At 38.2% G+C, this 22,194-nt stretch overlaps 1 protein-coding gene across 4 annotated transcripts in view; it reads right to left on the reverse strand.

The window, feature by feature from the left end:
• The window catches only part of LOC130276985 (oocyte zinc finger protein XlCOF22-like), a 65,920-nt gene extending 54,435 nt beyond the window's left edge, over nucleotides 1-11,485 (reverse strand). For 2 of the 4 annotated variants that reach the window (XM_056527370.1, XM_056527130.1), the window contains exons 1-2: nucleotides 11,412-11,463; nucleotides 28-918 (exon numbers count right to left, since the gene is read on the reverse strand). In XM_056527370.1, the coding sequence (XP_056383345.1) occupies nucleotides 28-84 (57 nt within the window). In that variant the 5' untranslated portion in view covers nucleotides 85-918; nucleotides 11,412-11,463. Of the gene's footprint in view, nucleotides 1-27; nucleotides 919-11,245; nucleotides 11,265-11,411 lie in introns of those variants that run through there. The other 2 variants (XM_056527217.1, XM_056527299.1) reach the window with 2 other exon arrangements.
• Between the last annotated feature and the right edge of the window lie 10,709 nt (nucleotides 11,486-22,194).

Genomic DNA, 22,194 nt, shown 5'->3' on the forward strand with positions numbered 1-22,194 from the left:
AAGAGTGGTGTCCCCTAAACCTCTCACCTCCTCAGATATCCAGTAGATGATCTCTAGGGTGAGGTCTAGTATCCTTGCAGCCATGTGGTCCGTGTCCTCGTTCACCTCCGGTCAGTCACTGGTGACGATGACCATGTTCTCGAGCTGTGAGTCTCCACCATCTACAGCGAAATGAAAGTGAAACCACAATTGAGAGAACATGAGGTGTAGTTCGGGCGCCAGGGCACCTTTTGATGATGTCACAGTCATGTGATCAGTTACACCAGATTTGATTTCGGTGCACAGGAGCGGGGACGAAAGAAATTCCAAAATCCAGGGGGGGCGCGGCGTGGGAGGGGGCGCGGCGTGACGTCATGACCACGGCCACCCGGGCCAAGTGGGGTGCCGGCACGGAGATCGTGGGGGGTCCCAGTGGCCGGACCCTACCCCGATCAGACATCTTATTCCCTATCCTTTGGCTAGGGGATAAGATGTCTAGGGGCAGAGTACCCCTTTAAGTAATTTACAGGAACCCAAGTTCTCACGCAGCCTGAAGAAGGGACAAGCTCAAAACGTTGGTATCCGATTAAAAGGGGGTACTCTGCTGCCCGAGCGTTCGGAATATTATGTTCCCAACACATGGAGTGGACAGCAGGGGTTGTGACATCATGGCCACACCCCCTCAAAGCAAGTCTATGGGCCCCCCCGCACCCAGCGTTTTTAACAATTTAAAGGGGTATTCCAGAAAAAAAAACTTTTTTTATTTTTATTTTTTAATATCAACTGGCTCCAGAAATGTAAACAGATTTGCGAATGACTTCTATTAAAAAAAAATCTTAATCCTTCCAATAATTATCAGCGGCTGAAATTGAGTTGTTCTTTTCTGTCTGGCAACAGTGCTCTCTGCTGACATCTCTGCTCGTCTCGGGAACTGCAGCACTAAGACAGAAAAGAACAAGTCAACTTCAGCAGCTCATAAGTACTGAAAGGATTAAGATTTTTTAATAGAAGTCAATTACAAATCTGTTTAACTTTCTGGAGCCAGTTGAGCTATATATATATATGTATATATATATATATATATATATATATATATGTATATATACACACATATACGGTATATAGAGGAGATATATATATATATACACATATACGGTATATAGAGAAGATATATATATATATACACATATACGGTATATAGAGGAGATATATATATATACACACATATACGGTATATAGAGGAGATATATATATATACACATATACGGTATATAGAGGAGAGATATATATATATACACACATATACGGTATATAGAGGAGATATATATACACACACACATATACGGTATATAGAGGAGAGATATATATATACACACATATACGGTATATAGAGGAGATATATATATATATATATATATACACACACATATACGGTATATAGAGGAGATATATATATATATACACACACACATATACGGTATATAGAGGAGAGATATATATATCTCTCCTCTATATACCGTATATGTGTGTGTGTATATATATATATATCTCCTCTATATACCGTATATGTGTGTGTATATATATATATATATATATATCTCCTCTATATACCGTATATGTGTATATATATATATCTCTCCTCTATATACCGTATATGTGTGTGTGTATATATATATATATCTCCTCTATATACCGTATATGTGTATATATATATATATACACATATACGGTATATAGAGGAGATATATATATATATACACACACACATATACGGTATATAGAGGAGAGATATATATATATACACATATACGGTATATAGAGGAGAGATATATATATATACACACATATACGGTATATAGAGGAGATATATATATATATATACACATATACGGTATATAGAGGAGAGATATATATATATATATATATACACATATACGGTATATAGAGGAGATTTATATATATATATATATACACATATACGGTATATAGAGGAGAGATATATATATACACACATATACGGTATATAGAAGAGAGATATATATATACACACATATACGGTATATAGAGGAGAGATATATATATATACACATATACGGTATATAGAGGAGATATATATATATATATACACATATACGGTATATAGAGGAGAGATATATATATATACACATATATGGTATATAGAGGAGAGATATATATATATACACATATATGGTATATAGAGGAGAGATATATATATACACACATATACGGTATATAGAGGAGAGATATATATATACACATATACGGTATATAGAGGAGATATATATATACACACATATACGGTATATAGAGGAGAGATATATATATACACATATACGGTATATAGAGGAGAGATATATATATACACATATGCGGTATATAGAGGAGAGATATATATATATACACATATATGGTATATAGAGGAGATATATATATATATATATACACATATATGGTATATAGAGGAGAGATATATATATACACACATATACGGTATATAGAGGAGATATATATATATACACACATATACGGTATATAGAGGAGAGATATATATATATAAACATATACGGTATATAGAGGAGAGATATATATATATACACACATATATGGTATATAGAGGAGATATATATATATATATACACATATATGGTATATAGAGGAGAGATATATATATATACACATATACGGTATATAGAGGAGATATATATATATATATACACACATATACGGTATATAGAGGAGATATATATATATATACACACATATACGGTATATAGAGGAGATATATATATATATATACACATATATGGTATATAGAGGAGAGATATATATACACACATATATGGTATATAGAGGAGAGATATATATATACACACATATACGGTATATAGAGGAGATATATATATATACACACATATACGGTATATAGAGAAGATATATATATATACACACATATACGGTATATAGAGGAGATATATATATATATACACATATACGGTATATAGAGGAGAGATATATATATATACACATATACGGTATATAGAGGAGAGATATATATATATATACACATATACGGTATATAGAGGAGATATATATATATATATACACATATACGGTATATAGAGGAGAGATATATATATACACACATATACGGTATATAGAGGAGATATATATATATATACACACATATACGGTATATAGAGGAGATATATATATATATATATATACACATATACGGTATATAGAGGAGAGATATATATATATACACATATACGGTATATAGAGGAGATATATATATATACACACATATACGGTATATAGAGGAGAGATATATATATATACACATATACGGTATATAGAGGAGATATATATATATATACACACATATACGGTATATAGAGAAGATATATATATATATATATATATACACATATACGGTATATAGAGGAGAGATATATATATATATACACATATACGGTATATAGAGGAGAGATATATATATACACATATACGGTATATAGAGATATATATATATATATATATATATACACATATACGGTATATAGAGGAGAGATATATATATATACACATATACGGTATATAGAGGAGATATATATATATATACACATATATGGTATATGTTACGCCGAGCGCTCCGGGTCCCCGCTCCTCCCCGGAGCGCTCGCTACACTTCCCTCACTGCAGCGCCCCGGTCGGTTCCACGGACCCGGGGCGCTGCGTTACCACCTCCGGCCGGGATGCGATTCGCGATGCGGGTAGCGCCCGCTCGCGATGCGCACCCCGGCTCCCGTACCTTACTCGCTCCCCGTCAGTTCTGTCCCGGCGCGCGCGGCCCCGCTCCCTAGGGCGCGCGCGCGCCGGGTCTTTGCGATTTAAAGGGCCACTGCACCGCTGATTGGTGCAGTGGTTCCAATTAGTGTTTACACCTGTGCACTTCCCTATATCACCTCACTTCCCCTTCACTCCCTCGCCGGATCTTGTTGCCCTAGTGCCAGTGAAAGCGTTCCTTGTGTGTTCCTTGCCTGTGATTCCAGACCTTCTGCCGTTGCCCCTGACTACGATCCTTGCTGCCTGCCCCGACCTTCTGCTACGTCCGACCTTGCTTCTGTCTACTCCCTTGTACCGCGCCTATCTTCAGCAGCCAGAGAGGTTGAGCCGTTGCTAGGGGATACGACCTGGTCACTACCGCCGCAGCAAGACCATCCCGCTTTGCGGCGGGCTCTGGTGAAAACCAGTAGTGACTTAGAACCGATCCTCTAGCACGGTCCACGCCAATCCCTCTCTGGCACAGAGGATCCACTACCTGCCAGCCGGCATCGTGACAGTAGATCCGGCCATGGATCCCGCTGAAGTTCCTCTGCCAGTTGTCGCTGACCTCACCACGGTGGTCGCCCAGCAGTCACAACAGATTGCGCAACAAGGCCAACAGCTGTCTCAACTGACTGTTATGCTACAACAGTTACTACCACAGCTCCAGCAATCATCTCCTCCGCCAGCTCCTGTACCTCCTCCGCAGCGAGTGGCCGCTTCTGGAATACGACTATCCTTGCCGGATAAATTTGATGGGGACTCTAAGTTTTGCCGTGGCTTTCTTTCCCAATGTTCATTACACTTGGAGATGATGTCGGACCAGTTCCCCACTGAAAGGTCTAAGGTGGCTTTCGTAGTCAGCCTGCTGTCTGGAAAAGCCCTGGCTTGGGCCACACCGCTCTGGGACCGCAATGACCCCGTCACTGCCTCTGTACACTCCTTCTTCTCGGAAATTCGAAGTGTCTTTGAGGAACCTGCCCGAGCCTCTTCTGCTGAGACTGCCCTGTTGAACCTGGTCCAGGGTAATTCTTCCGTTGGCGAGTATGCCGTACAGTTCCGTACCCTTGCTTCAGAATTATCCTGGAATAATGAGGCACTCTGCGCGACCTTTAAAAAAGGCCTATCCAGCAACATTAAAGATGTTCTGGCCGCACGAGAAATCCCTGCTAACCTACATGAACTCATCCATCTTGCCACTCGCATTGACATGCGTTTTTCCGAACGGCGTCAGGAGCTCCGCCAGGATATGGACTCTGTTCGCACGAGGCGTTTCTTCTCCCCGGCTCCTCTCTCCTCTGGTCCCCTGCAATCTGTTCCTGTGCCTCCCGCCGTGGAGGCTATGCAGGTCGACCGGTCTCGCCTGACACCCCAAGAGAGGACACGACGCCGCATGGAGAATCTCTGCCTGTACTGTGCTAGTACCGAACACTTCCTGAAGGATTGTCCTATCCGTCCTCCCCGCCTGGAAAGACGTCCGCTGACTCCGCACAAAGGTGAGACAGTCCTTGATGTCTACTCTGCTTCTCCACGTCTTACTGTGCCTGTGCGGATGTCTGCCTCTGCCTTCTCCTTCTCTGCTGTGGCCTTCTTGGACTCTGGATCTGCAGGAAATTTCATCTTAGCCTCTCTCGTCAACAAGTTCAACATCCCGGTGACCAGTCTCGCCAGACCCCTCTTCATCAATTGTGTAAACAATGAAAGATTGGACTGTACTATACGTTTCCGCACGGAGCCCCTTCTAATGTGCATCGGATCTCATCACGAGAGGATTGAACTGTTGGTCCTCCCCAATTGCACTTCTGAAATCCTTCTTGGACTTCCCTGGCTTCAACTCCATTCCCCAATCCTGGATTGGTCCACTGGGGAGATCAAGAGTTGGGGGCCCTCTTGTTCCAAGGACTGCTTAAAACCGGTTCCCAGTAAACCTTGCCGTGTCCCTGTGCTTCCTCATGTAACCGGTCTCCCTAAGGCCTATATGGACTTTGCGGACGTTTTTTGCAAAAAACAAGCTGAGACTCTACCTCCTCACAGGCCTTATGATTGTCCCATTGACCTCCTCCCGGGCACTACTCCACCCCGGGGCAGAATCTATCCTCTGTCCGTCCCAGAGACTCTTGCCATGTCTGAATACGTCCAAGAAAATTTAAAAAAGGGCTTTATCCGTAAATCCTCCTCTCCTGCCGGAGCCGGATTTTTCTTTGTGTCCAAAAAAGATGGCTCTCTACGTCCTTGCATTGACTACCGCGGTCTTAATAAAATCACGGTTAAGAACCGCTACCCCCTACCCCTCATCTCTGAACTCTTTGATCGTCTCCAAGGTGCCCATATTTTTACCAAACTGGACTTAAGAGGTGCTTATAATCTCATCCGCATCAGAGAGGGGGATGAATGGAAAACGGCATTTAACACCAGAGATGGACACTTTGAGTATCTGGTCATGCCCTTTGGTCTATGCAACGCCCCTGCCGTCTTCCAAGACTTTGTTAATGAAATTTTTCGTGATCTACTATACTCCTGTGTTGTTGTATATCTGGACGATATCCTGATTTTTTCTGCCAATCTAGAAGAACACCGCCAGCATGTCCGTATGGTTCTTCAGAGACTTCGTGATAATCAACTCTATGCCAAAATAGAGAAATGTCTGTTTGAATGCCAATCTCTTCCTTTTCTAGGATACTTGGTCTCTGGCCAGGGACTACAAATGGACCCAGATAAACTCTCTGCCGTCTTAGATTGGCCACGCCCCTCCGGACTCCGTGCCATCCAACGTTTTTTGGGGTTCGCCAATTATTACAGGCAATTTATTCCACATTTTTCTACCATTGTGGCTCCTATTGTGGCTTTAACAAAAAAAAATGCCGATCCCAAGTCCTGGCCTCCTCAAGCGGAAGACGCCTTTAAACGACTCAAGTCTGCCTTTTCTTCGGCTCCCGTGCTCTCCAGACCTGACCCATCTAAACCCTTCCTATTGGAGGTTGATGCCTCCTCAGTGGGAGCTGGAGCTGTCCTTCTACAAAAAAACTCTTCCGGGCATGCTGTTACTTGTGGTTTTTTTTCCAGGACCTTCTCTCCGGCGGAGAGGAACTACTCCATCGGGGATCGAGAGCTTCTAGCCATTAAATTAGCACTTGAGGAATGGAGGCATCTGCTGGAGGGATCAAGATTTCCAGTTATTATTTACACCGATCACAAGAACCTCTCCTACCTCCAGTCTGCCCAACGGCTGAATCCTCGTCAGGCCAGGTGGTCTCTGTTCTTTGCCCGATTTAATTTTGAAATTCACTTTCGGCCTGCTGATAAAAACATTAGGGCCGATGCTCTCTCTCGTTCCTCAGATGCCTCTGAAATTGAACTCTCTCCTCAACACATCATTCCTCCTGACTGCCTGATTTCCACTTCTCCAGCCTCCATCAGGCAAACTCCTCCAGGAAAGACCTTTGTTTCTCCACGCCAACGCCTTGGGATCCTCAAATGGGGTCACTCCTCCCATCTCGCAGGTCATGCGGGCATCAAGAAATCTGTGCAACTCATCTCTCGCTTCTATTGGTGGCCGACTCTAGAGACTGATGTGGTGGACTTTGTGCGAGCCTGCACTATCTGTGCCCGGGATAAGACTCCTCGCCAGAAGCCCGCTGGTTTTCTTCATCCTCTACCTGTCCCCGAACAACCTTGGTCTCTGATTGGTATGGATTTTATTACTGACTTACCCCCATCCCATGGCAACACTGTTATTTGGGTGGTCGTTGATCGATTCTCCAAAATGGCACATTTCATCCCTCTTCCTGGCCTTCCTTCAGCGCCTCAGTTGGCTAAACAATTTTTTGTACACATTTTTCGTCTTCACGGGTTGCCTACACAGATCGTCTCGGATAGAGGCGTCCAATTTGTGTCTAAATTCTGGAGGGCTCTCTGTAAACAACTCAAGATTAAATTAAATTTTTCTTCTGCATACCATCCTCAATCCAATGGACAAGTAGAGAGAATTAACCAGATCTTGGGTGACTATTTACGACATTTTGTTTCCTCCCGCCAGGATGACTGGGCAGATCTTCTACCTTGGGCCGAATTCTCGTATAATTTCAGAATCTCTGAATCTTCCTCCAAATCTCCGTTTTTCGTGGTGTACGGCCGTCACCCTCTTCCCCCCCTCCCTACCCCCTTGCCCTCTGGTCTGCCCGCTGTGGATGAAATTTCTCGTGATCTTTCCACCATATGGAAAGAGACCCAAAATTCTCTCTTACAGGCTTCTTCTCGCATGAAGAGATTCGCAGATAAGAAAAGAAGAGCTCCTCCCATTTTTTCCCCTGGAGACAAGGTATGGCTCTCCGCTAAATATGTCCGTTTCCGTGTCCCGAGCTATAAGTTGGGACCACGCTATCTTGGTCCTTTTAAAGTTTTGTGTCAAATTAATCCTGTCTCTTACAAACTTCTTCTTCCTCCTTCTCTTCGTATCCCTAATGCCTTTCACGTCTCTCTTCTTAAACCTCTCATCCTCAACCGTTTTTCTCCTAAATCTGTTCCTCCCACTCCTGTTTCCGGCTCCTCGGACATCTTCTCTGTCAAAGAGATTTTGGCCTCTAAAAAGGTCAGGGGAAGAACTTTTTTTTTAGTGGATTGGGAGGGTTGTGGTCCAGAAGAGAGGTCCTGGGAACCTGAGGACAATATCCTGGACAAAAGTCTGATCCTCAGGTTCTCAGGTCCCAAGAAGAGGGGGAGACCCAAGGGGGGGGGTACTGTTACGCCGAGCGCTCCGGGTCCCCGCTCCTCCCCGGAGCGCTCGCTACACTTCCCTCACTGCAGCGCCCCGGTCGGTTCCACGGACCCGGGGCGCTGCGTTACCACCTCCGGCCGGGATGCGATTCGCGATGCGGGTAGCGCCCGCTCGCGATGCGCACCCCGGCTCCCGTACCTTACTCGCTCCCCGTCAGTTCTGTCCCGGCGCGCGCGGCCCCGCTCCCTAGGGCGCGCGCGCGCCGGGTCTTTGCGATTTAAAGGGCCACTGCACCGCTGATTGGTGCAGTGGTTCCAATTAGTGTTTACACCTGTGCACTTCCCTATATCACCTCACTTCCCCTTCACTCCCTCGCCGGATCTTGTTGCCCTAGTGCCAGTGAAAGCGTTCCTTGTGTGTTCCTTGCCTGTGATTCCAGACCTTCTGCCGTTGCCCCTGACTACGATCCTTGCTGCCTGCCCCGACCTTCTGCTACGTCCGACCTTGCTTCTGTCTACTCCCTTGTACCGCGCCTATCTTCAGCAGCCAGAGAGGTTGAGCCGTTGCTAGGGGATACGACCTGGTCACTACCGCCGCAGCAAGACCATCCCGCTTTGCGGCGGGCTCTGGTGAAAACCAGTAGTGACTTAGAACCGATCCTCTAGCACGGTCCACGCCAATCCCTCTCTGGCACAGAGGATCCACTACCTGCCAGCCGGCATCGTGACAGTATATAGAGGAGAGATATATATATACACACATATACGGTATATAGAGGAGATATATATATATATACACACATATACGGTATATAGAGGAGATATATATATATACACATATACGGTATATAGAGGAGAGATATATATATATACACATATACGGTATATAGAGGAGATATATATATATATACACATATACGGTATATAGAGGAGAGAGATATATATATATATACACATATACGGTATATAGAGGAGAGATATATATATATATATACACATATACGGTATATAGAGGAGATTTATATATATATACACATATACGGTATATAGAGGAGATATATATATATATACACATATATGGTATATAGATGAGAGATATATATATACACACATATATGGTATATAGAGGAGATATATATATATACACATATACGGTATATAGAGGAGAGATATATATATATACACATATACGGTATATAGAGGAGATATATATATATACACATATACGGTATATAGAGGAGAGATATATATATATACACATATACGGTATATAGAGGAGAGATATATATATATATATACACATATATGGTATATAGAGGAGATATATATATATATACACACATATACGGTATATAGAGGAGATATATATATATATACACACATATACGGTATATAGAGGAGATATATATATATATACACATATACGGTATATAGAGGAGAGATATATATATATACACATATACGGTATATAGAGGAGATATATATATATATACACACATATACGGTATATAGAGGAGATATATATATATATACACACATATACGGTATATAGAGGAGATATATATATATATACACATATACGGTATATAGAGGAGAGATATATATATATACACATATACGGTATATAGAGGAGATATATATATATACACACATATACGGTATATAGAGGAGAGATATATATACACACATATACGGTATATAGAGGAGAGATATATATATACACATATACGGTATATAGAGGAGATATATATATATATATACACATATACGGTATATAGAGGAGATATATATATATATACACATATACGGTATATAGAGGAGATATATATATATATACACATATACGGTATATAGAGGAGATATATATATATATACACATATACGGTATATAGAGGAGATATATATATATATACACATATACGGTATATAGAGGAGAGATATATATACACACATATACGGTATATAGAGGAGAGATATATATATACACATATACGGTATATAGAGGAGATATATATATATACACACATATACGGTATATAGAGGAGATATATATATATATACACATATACGGTATATAGAGGAGATATATATATATATATACACACATATACGGTATATAGAGGAGAGATATATATATATACATATACGGTATATAGAGGAGATATATATACACACACACATATACGGTATATAGAGGAGATATATATATATATACACATATACGGTATATAGAGGAGAGATATATATACACACATATACGGTATATAGAGGAGATATATATATAACCCCTCCCTTTAACTTGCAGGATAAATGATAAAATAAAATGTGTAAATATTTTTATTTGCTCAGGTTGTTACGGACAGATACAATATGTCACTTTATATATATATTTATTTAGTTTTGTATAAAAAAGAATTTATAAGTTTTTTATTTTTTATTTCATATGCGTGGAGGGGGGATTATTATGCTTTTATTGCAGTTTTTTTTTTTAAACAATATGTCTCCAGGTGTTGCAAAACTACAACTCCCAGCATGCCCGGACAGCCTACGGCTGTCCGGGCATGCTGGGAGTTGTAGTTTTGGAACAGCTGGAGGCACCCTGGCAGTGAAGCCCCACTTTATTGTATGTATGTATGTACGTTTTTGTCCGGTTCGGATCTGGTGGCGGCATGTAATGGGTTAATCTGCCCGGGTCAGAGGTCGTTACCAGGGGAATAAGGAGACATGATGGGAGGATAGAGTCATCTGATATAAAAGGATACAGACAGGGAGAGGGCTGGTCACTATGGGGTTAATCCTGGGGCATGCTGGGAGTTGTAGTCTGTAGTATGAGGAGAGATCCATGGACAGAGACTCCCATCATCCTCACTCACCTCCACTGCAGCTGCTGTGTCTGTGGAGAAGCTTCCTGGTGGTGACGTCATGGTGTGGGGGCGGGGACTCCCGGATGACAGGGTGAATGCGTCACGGGAAAGGGCGGGGCTTCACAGCCATGTGCTCGTTATAAGGAGAAGCGATGGATTTATAGAGGGGGAGGAGTTCTTACATAGGACTGCATATTAGAGGAGAGTGTTCTTACATAGGACTGTATATTAGAGGGAGTGATGTTATTACATAGGACTGTATATTAGAGGGAGTGATGATATTACATAGGACTGTATATTAGAGGAGAGTGATGATATTACATAGGACTGTATATTAGAGGGGAGTGATGTTATTACATAGGACTGTATATTAGAGGGAGTAATGTTATTACATAGGACTGTATATTAGAGGGGAGTGATGTTATTTCATAGGACTGTATATTAGAGGGGAGTGATGTTATTACATAGGACTGTATATTAGAGGGAGTAATGTTATTACATAGGACTGTATATTAGAGGGAGTGATGTTATTACATAGGACTGTATATTAGAGGAGAGTGATGTTATTACATAGGACTGTATATTAGAGGAGAGTGATGATATTACATAGGACTGTATATTAGAGGGAGTGATGTTATTACATAGGACTGTATATTAGAGGAGAGTGATGTTATTACATAGGACTGTATATTAGAGGAGAGTGATGATATTACATAGGACTGTATATTAGAGGAGAATGATGATATTACATAGGGCTGTATATTAGAGGAGAGTGATGTTATTACATAGGACTGTATATTAGAGGGGAGTGATGTTATTACATAGGACTGTATATAAGAGGAGAGTGATGTTATTACATAGGACTGTATATTAGAGGAGAGTGATGATATTACATAGGACTGTATATTAGAGGGGAGTGATGTTATTACATAGGACTGTATATAAGAGGAGAGTGATGTTATTACATAGGACTGTATATTAGAGGGGAGTGATGTTATTACATAGGACTGTATATAAGAGGAGAGTGATGTTATTACATAGGACTGTATATTAGAGGGGAGTGATGTTATTTCATAGGACTGTATATTAGAGGGGAGTGATGATATTACATAGGACTGTATATTAGAGGAGAGTGATGTTATTACATAGGACTGTATATTAGAGGGGAGTGATGTTCTTACATAGGACTGTATATTAGAGGAGAGTGATGTTCTTACATAGGACTGTATATTAGAGGGAGTGATGTTATTACATAGGACTGTATATTAGAGGGAGTGATGATATTACATAGGACTGTATATTAGAGGGAGTGATGATATTACATAGGACTGTATATTAGAGGGAGTGATGTTATTACATAGGACTGTATATTAGAGGAGAGTGATGATATTACATAGGACTGTATATTAGAGGGGAGTGATGTTATTACATAGGACTGTATATAAGAGGAGAGTGATGTTATTACATAGGACTGTATATTAGAGGAGAGTGATGATATTACATAGGACTGTATATTAGAGGGGAGTGATGTTATTACATAGGACTGTATATAAGAGGAGAGTGATGTTATTACATAGGACTGTATATTAGAGGGGAGTGATGTTATTACATAGGACTGTATATAAGAGGAGAGTGATGTTATTACATAGGACTGTATATTAGAGGGGAGTGATGTTATTTCATAGGACTGTATATTAGAGGGGAGTGATGATATTACATAGGACTGTATATTAGAGGAGAGTGATGTTATTACATAGGACTGTATATTAGAGGGGAGTGATGTTATTACATAGGACTGTATATTAGAGGAGAGTGATGATATTACATAGGACTGTATATTAGAGGGGAGTGATGATATTACATAGGACTGTATATTAGAGGAGAGCGATGTTATTACATAGGACTGTATATTAGAGGAGAGTGATGTTATTACATAGGACTGTATATTAGAGGGGAGTGATGTTCTTACATAGGACTGTATATTAGAGGAGAGCGATGTTATTACATAGGACTGTATATTAGAGGAGAGTGATGTTATTACATAGGACTGTATATTAGAGGGGAGTGATGTTATTACATAGAACTGTATATTAGAGGGAGTGATGTTATTACATAGGACTGTATATTAGAGGAGAGCGATGTTATTACATAGGACTGTATGATAGAGGAGAGCGATGTTATTACATAGGACTGTATATTAGAGGGGAGTGATGTTATTACATAGGACTGTATATTAGAGGGGAGTGATGTTATTACATAGAACTGTATATTAGAGGGAGTGATGTTATTACATAGGACTGTATATTAGAGGGAGTGATGTTATTACATAGGACTGTATATTAGAGGAGAGTGATGATATTACATAGGACTGTATATTAGAGGAGAGTGATGTTATTACATAGGACTGTATATTAGAGGGGAGTGATGATATTACATAGGACTGTATATTAGAGGAGAGTGATGTTATTACATAGGACTGTATATTAGAGGGAGTGATGATATTACATAGGACTGTATATTAGAGGTGAGTGATGTTATTACATAGGACTGTATATTAGAGGGGAGTGATGATATTACATAGGACTGTATATTAGAGGAGAGTGATGTTATTACATAGGACTGTATATTAGAGGGGAGTGATGATATTACATAGGACTGTATATTAGAGGGAGTGATGTTATTACATAGGACTGTATATTAGAGGGAGTGATGATATTACATAGGACTGTATATTAGAGGTGAGTGATGTTATTACATAGGACTGTATATTAGAGGGGAGTGATGATATTACATAGGACTGTATATTAGAGGGGAGTGATGTTATTACATAGGACTGTATATTAGAGGGGAGTGATGTTATTACATAGAACTGTATATTAGAGGGAGTGATGTTATTACATAGGACTGTATATTAGAGGGGAGTGATGTTATTACATAGGACTGTATATTAGAGGAGAGTGATGTTATTACATAGGACTGTATATTAGAGGGGAGTGATGATATTACATAGGACTGTATATTAGAGGAGAGTGATGTTCTTACATAGGACTGTATATTAGAGGGAGTGATGTTATTACATAGGACTGTATATTAGAGGGGAGTGATGTTATTACATAGGACTGTATATTAGAGGAGAGTGATGTTATTACATAGGACTGTATATTAGAGGAGAGTGATGTCATTACATAGGACTGTATATTAGAGGAGAGCGATGATATTACATAGGACTGTATATTATAGGAGAGTGATGATATTACATAGGACTGTATATTAGAGGAGAGTGATGTTATTACATAGGACTGTATATTAGAGGGGAGTGATGTTATTACATAGGACTGTATATTAGAGGGGAGTGATGTTATTACATAGGACTGTATATTAGAGGGGAGTGATGTTATTACATAGGACTGTATATTAGAGGGGAGTGATGTTATTACATAGGACTGTATATTAGAGGGGAGTGATGTTATTACATAGGACTGTATATTAGAGGGGAGTGATGTTATTACATAGGACTGTATATTAGAGGGGAGTGATGTTATTACATAGGACTGTATATTAGAGGAGAGTGATGTTATTACATAGGACTGTATATTAGAGGGAGTGATGTTATTACATAGGACTGTATATTAGAGGGGAGTGATGATATTACATAGGACTGTATATTAGAGGAGAATGATGTTATTACATAGGACTGTATATTAGAGGAGAGTGATGTTATTACATAGGACTGTATATTAGAGGAGAGTGATGTTATTACATAGGACTGTATATTAGAGGAGAGTGATGTTATTACATAGGACTGTATATTAGAGGGAGTGATGTTATTACATAGGACTGTATATTAGAGGAGAGTGATGTTATTACATAGGACTGTATATTAGAGGAGAGTGATGTTATTACATAGGACTGTATATTAGAGGGAGTGATGTTATTACATAGGACTGTATATTAGAGGGAGTGATGTTATTACATAGGACTGTATATTAGAGGGGGGTGATGATATTACATAGGACTGTATATAAGAGGGGAGTGATGTTCTTACATAGGACTGTATATTAGAGGGAGTGATGATATTACATAGGACTGTATATTAGAGGGAGTGATGTTATTACATAGGACTGTATATTAGAGGAGAGTGATGATATTACATAGGACTGTATATTAGAGGGAGTGATGTTATTCCATAGGACTGTATATTAGAGGAGAGTGATCTTATTACATAGGACTGTATATTAGAGGAGAGTGATGTTATTACATAGGACTGTATATTAGAGGAGAGTGATGATATTACATAGGACTGTATATTAGAGGAGAGTGATGTTATTACATAGGACTGTATATTAGAGGGGAGTGATGATATTACATAGGACTGTATATTAGAGGAGAGTGATGATATTACATAGGACTGTATATTAGAGGGGAGTGATGATATTACATAGGACTGTATATTAGAGGGAGTGATGTTATTACATAGGACTGTATATTAGAGGGGAGTGATGTTATTACATAGGACTGTATATTAGAGGGAGTGATGTTATTCCATAGGACTGTATATTAGAGGAGAGTGATCTTATTACATAGGACTGTATATTAGAGGGAGTGATGTTATTACATAGGACTGTATATTAGAGGAGAGTGATGTTATTACATAGGACTGTATATTAGAGGAGAGTGATGTTATTACATAGGACTGTATATAAGAGGAGAGTGATGTTATTACATAGGACTGTATATTAGAGGGGAGTGATGATATTACATAGGACTGTATATTAGAGGAGAGTGATGTTATTACATAGGACTGTATATTAGAGGAGAGTGATGTTCTTACATAGGACTGTATATTAGAGGAGAGTGATGTTATTACATAGGACTGTATATTAGAGGGGAGTGATGATATTACATAGGACTGTATATTATAGGGGAGTGATGTTATTACATAGGACTGTATATTAGAGGGGAGTGATGATATTACATAGGACTGTATATTAGAGGAGAGTGATGTTATTACATAGGACTGTATATTAGAGGAGAGTGATGATATTACATAGGACTGTATATTAGAGGAGAGTGATGATATTACATAGGACTGTATATTAGAGGAGAGTGATGTTATTACATAGGACTGTATATTAGAGGGGAGTGATGTTATTACATAGGACTGTATATTAGAGGAGAGTGATGATATTACATAGGACTGTATATTAGAGGAGAGTGATGATATTACATAGGACTGTATATTAGAGGGAGTGATGTTATTACATAGGACTGTATATTAGAGGAGAGTGATGATATTACATAGGACTGTATATTAGAGGGGAGTGATGTTATTACATAGGACTGTATATTAGAGGAGAGTGATGATATTACATAGGACTGTATATTAGAGGAGAGTGATGTTCTTACATAGGACTGTATATTAGAGAAGAGTGATGTTATTACATAGGACTGTATATTAGAGGGGAGTGATGTTATTACATAGGACTGTATATTAGAGGAGAGTGATGATATTACATAGAACTGTATATTAGAGGAGAGTGATGATATAACATATGACTGTATATTAGAGAGAGTGATGTTATTACATAGGACTGTATATTAGAGGAGAGTGATGATATTACATAGGACTGTATATTAGAGGAGAGTGATGATATTACATAGGACTGTATATTAGAGGGAGTGATGTTATTACATAGGACTGTATATTAGAGGAGAGTGATGATATTACATAGGACTTTAAATTAGAGGGGAGTGATGTTATTACATAGGACTGTATATTAGAGGAGAGTGATGATATTACATAGGACTGTATATTAGAGGAGAGTGATGATATTACATAGGACTGTATATTAGAGGGGAGTGATGTTATTACATAGGACTGTATATTAGAGGGAGTGATAATATTACATAGGACTGTATATTAGAGGGAGTGATGATATTACATAGGACTGTATATTAGAGGGAGTGATGATATTACATAGGACTGTATATTAGAGGGAGTGATGATATTACATAGGACTGTATATTAGAGGAGAATGATGTTATTACATAGGACTGTATATTAGAGGGGAGTGATGTTATTACATAGGACTGTATATTAGAGGGAGTGATGATATTACATAGGACTGTATATTAGAGGAGAGTGATGTTATTACATAGGACTGTATATTAGAGGAGAGTGATGATATTACATAGGACTGTATATTAGAGGAGAGTGATGTTATTACATAGGACTGTATATTAGAGGGAGTGATGTTATTCCATAGGACTGTATATTAGAGGAGAGTGATGTTATTACATAGGACTGTATATAAGAGGAGAGTGATGTTATTACATAGGACTGTATATTAGAGGAGAGTGATGTTATTACATAGGACTGTATATTAGAGGGAGTGATGATATTACATAGGACTGTATATTAGAGGGGAGTGATGTTATTACATAGGACTGTATATTAGACGAGAGTGATGTTATTACATAGGACTGTATATTAGACAAGAGTGATGTTATTACATAGGACTGTATATTAGAGGAGAGTGATGTTATTACATAGGACTGTATATTAGAGGAGAGTGATGATATTACATAGGACTGTATATTAGAGGGAGTGATGATATTACATAGGACTGTATATTAGAGGAGAGTGATGATATTACATAGGACTGTATATTAGAGGAGAGTGATGTTATTACATAGAACTGTATATTAGAGGAGAGTGATGTTATTACATAGGACTGTATATTAGACGAGAGTGATGTTATTACATAGGACTGTATATTAGAGGAGAGTGATGTGATTACATAGGACTGTATATTAGAGGAGAATGATGATATTACATAGGACTGTATATTAGAGGGGAGTGATGATATTACATAGGACTGTATATTAGAGGAGAGTGAGGATATTACATAGGACTGTATATTAGAGGAGAGTGATGTTATTACATAGGACTGTATATTAGAGGGGAGTGATGTTATTACATAGGACTGTATATTAGAGGGGAGTGATGATATTACATAGGACTGTATATTAGAGAAGAGTGATGATATTACATAGGACTGTATATTAGAGGAGAGTGATGATATTACATAGGACTGTATATTAGAGGGAGTGATGTTATTACATAGGACTGTATATTAGAGGGGAGTGATGTTATTACATAGGACTGTATATTAGAGGGGAGTGATGATATTACATTGGACTGTATATTAGAGGGGAGTGATGTTCTTACATAGGACTGTATATTAGAGGAGAGTGATGTTATTACATAGGACTGTATATTAGAGGGAGTGATGTTATTACATAGGACTGTATATTAGAGGGGAGTGATGATATTACATAGGACTGTATATTAGAGAAGAGTGATGATATTACATAGGACTGTATATTAGAGGGGAGTGATGATATTACATAGGACTGTATATTAGAGGAGAGTGATGATATTACATAGGACTGTATACTAGAGGGGAGTGATGATATTACATAGGACTGTATATTAGAGGGAGTGATGTTATTACATAGGACTGTATATTAGAGGAGAGTGATGTTATTACATAGGACTGTATATTAGAGGGGAGTGATGATATTACATAGGACTGTATATTAGAGGGGAGTGATGTTATTACATAGGACTGTATATTAGAGGGAGTGATGTTATTACATAGAACTGTATATTAGAGGGAGTGATGTTATTACATAGGACTGTGTATTAGAGGGGAGTGATGATATTACATAGGACTGTATATTAGAGCAGAGTGATGATATTACATAGGGCTGTATATTAGAGGGAGTAATGTTATTACATAGGACTGTATATTAGAGAGTGATGATATTACATAGGACTGTATATTAGAGAAGAGTGATGATATTACATAGGATTGTATATTAGAGGAGAGTGATGATATTACATAGGGCTGTATATTAGAGGAGAGTGATGTTATTACATAGGACTGTATATTAGAGGAGAGTGATGTTATTACATAGGATTGTATATTAGAGGAGAGTGATGATATTACATAGGACTGTATATTAGAGGAGAGTGATGATATTACATAGGACTGTATATTAGAGGAGAGTGATGTTATTACATAGGACTGTATATTAGAGGGGAGTGATGTTATTACATAGGACTGTATATTAGAGGAGAGTGATGTTATTACATAGGATTGTATATTAGAGGAGAGTGATGATATTACATAGGACTGTATATTAGAGGAGAGTGATGTTATTACATAGGACTGTATATTAGAGGGGAGTGATGTTATTACATAGGACTGTATATTAGAGGAGAGTGATGTTATTACATAGGACTGTATATTAGAGGGGAGTGATGTTATTACATAGGACTGTATATTAGAGGGGAGTGATGTTATTACATAGGACTGTATATTAGAGGGAGTGATGTTATTACATAGGACTGTATATTAGAGGAGAGTGATCTTATTACATAGGACTGTATATTAGAGGAGAGTGATATTATTACATAGGACTGTATATTAGAGGGGAGTGATGTTATTACATAGGACTGTATATTAGAGGAGAGTGATGTTATTACATAGGACTGTATATTAGAGGGGAGTGATGTTATTACATAGGACTGTATATTAGAGGGAGTGATGTTATTACATAGGACTGTATATTAGAGGGGAGTGATGATATTACATAGGACTGTATATTAGAGAAGAGTGATGATATTACATAGGACTGTATATTAGAGAAGAGTGATGATATTACATAGGACTGTATATTAGAGGAGAGTGATGATATTACATAGGACTGTATATTAGAGGGGAGTGATGATATTACATAGGACTGTATATTAGAGGGAGTGATGTTATTACATAGGACTGTATATTAGAGGAGAGTGATGTTATTACATAGGACTGTATATTAGAGGGGAGTGATGATATTACATAGGACTGTATATTAGAGGGGAGTGATGATATTACATAGGACTGTATATTAGAGCAGAGTGATGATATTACATAGGGCTGTATATTAGAGGGAGTAATGTTATTACATAGGACTGTATATTAGAGAGTGATGATATTACATAGGACTGTATATTAGAGCAGAGTGATGATATTACATAGGGCTGTATATTAGAGGGAGTGATGTTATTACATAGGACTGTATATTAGAGGAGAGTGATCTTATTACATAGGACTGTATATTAGAGGAGAGTGATGTTATTACATAGGACTGTATATTAGAGGAGAGTGATGTTATTACATAGGACTGTATATTAGAGGGGAGTGATGTTATTACATAGGACTGTATATTAGAGGGGAGTGATGATATTACATAGGACTGTATATTAGAGGAGAGTGATGATATTACATAGGACTGTATATTAGAGGGGAGTGATGATATTACATAGGACTGTATATTAGAGGGAGTGATGTTATTACATAGGACTGTATATTAGAGGAGAGTGATGTTATTACATAGGACTGTATATTAGAGGGGAGTGATGATATTACATAGGACTGTATATTAGAGGGGAGTGATGTTATTACATAGGACTGTATATTAGAGGGAGTGATGTTATTACATAGAACTGTATATTAGAGGGAGTGATGTTATTACATAGGACTGTGTATTAGAGGGGAGTGATGATATTACATAGGACTGTATATTAGAGCAGAGTGATGATATTACATAGGGCTGTATATTAGAGGGAGTAATGTTATTACATAGGACTGTATATTAGAGAGTGATGATATTACATAGGACTGTATATTAGAGAAGAGTGATGATATTACATAGGATTGTATATTAGAGGAGAGTGATGATATTACATAGGGCTGTATATTAGAGGAGAGTGATGTTATTACATAGGACTGTATATTAGAGGAGAGTGATGATATTACATAGGACTGTATATTAGAGGAGAGTGATGTTATTACATAGGACTGTATATTAGAGGGGAGTGATGTTATTACATAGGACTGTATATTAGAGGAGAGTGATGTTATTACATAGGATTGTATATTAGAGGAGAGTGATGATATTACATAGGACTGTATATTAGAGGAGAGTGATGTTATTACATAGGACTGTATATTAGAGGGGAGTGATGTTATTACATAGGACTGTATATTAGAGGAGAGTGATGTTATTACATAGGACTGTATATTAGAGGGGAGTGATGTTATTACATAGGACTGTATATTAGAGGGGAGTGATGTTATTACATAGGACTGTATATTAGAGGGAGTGATGTTATTACATAGGACTGTATATTAGAGGAGAGTGATCTTATTACATAGGACTGTATATTAGAGGAGAGTGATATTATTACATAGGACTGTATATTAGAGGGGAGTGATGTTATTACATAGGACTGTATATTAGAGGAGAGTGATGTTATTACATAGGACTGTATATTAGAGGGGAGTGATGTTATTACATAGGACTGTATATTAGAGGGAGTGATGTTATTACATAGGACTGTATATTAGAGGGGAGTGATGATATTACATAGGACTGTATATTAGAGAAGAGTGATGATATTACATAGGACTGTATATTAGAGAAGAGTGATGATATTACATAGGACTGTATATTAGAGGAGAGTGATGATATTACATAGGACTGTATATTAGAGGGGAGTGATGATATTACATAGGACTGTATATTAGAGGGAGTGATGTTATTACATAGGACTGTATATTAGAGGAGAGTGATGTTATTACATAGGACTGTATATTAGAGGGGAGTGATGATATTACATAGGACTGTATATTAGAGGGGAGTGATGATATTACATAGGACTGTATATTAGAGCAGA

The sequence above is a fragment of the Hyla sarda genome, chromosome 1 (genome assembly GCF_029499605.1).
Source record: "Hyla sarda isolate aHylSar1 chromosome 1, aHylSar1.hap1, whole genome shotgun sequence".
NCBI lineage: Eukaryota > Metazoa > Chordata > Amphibia > Anura > Hylidae > Hyla > Hyla sarda.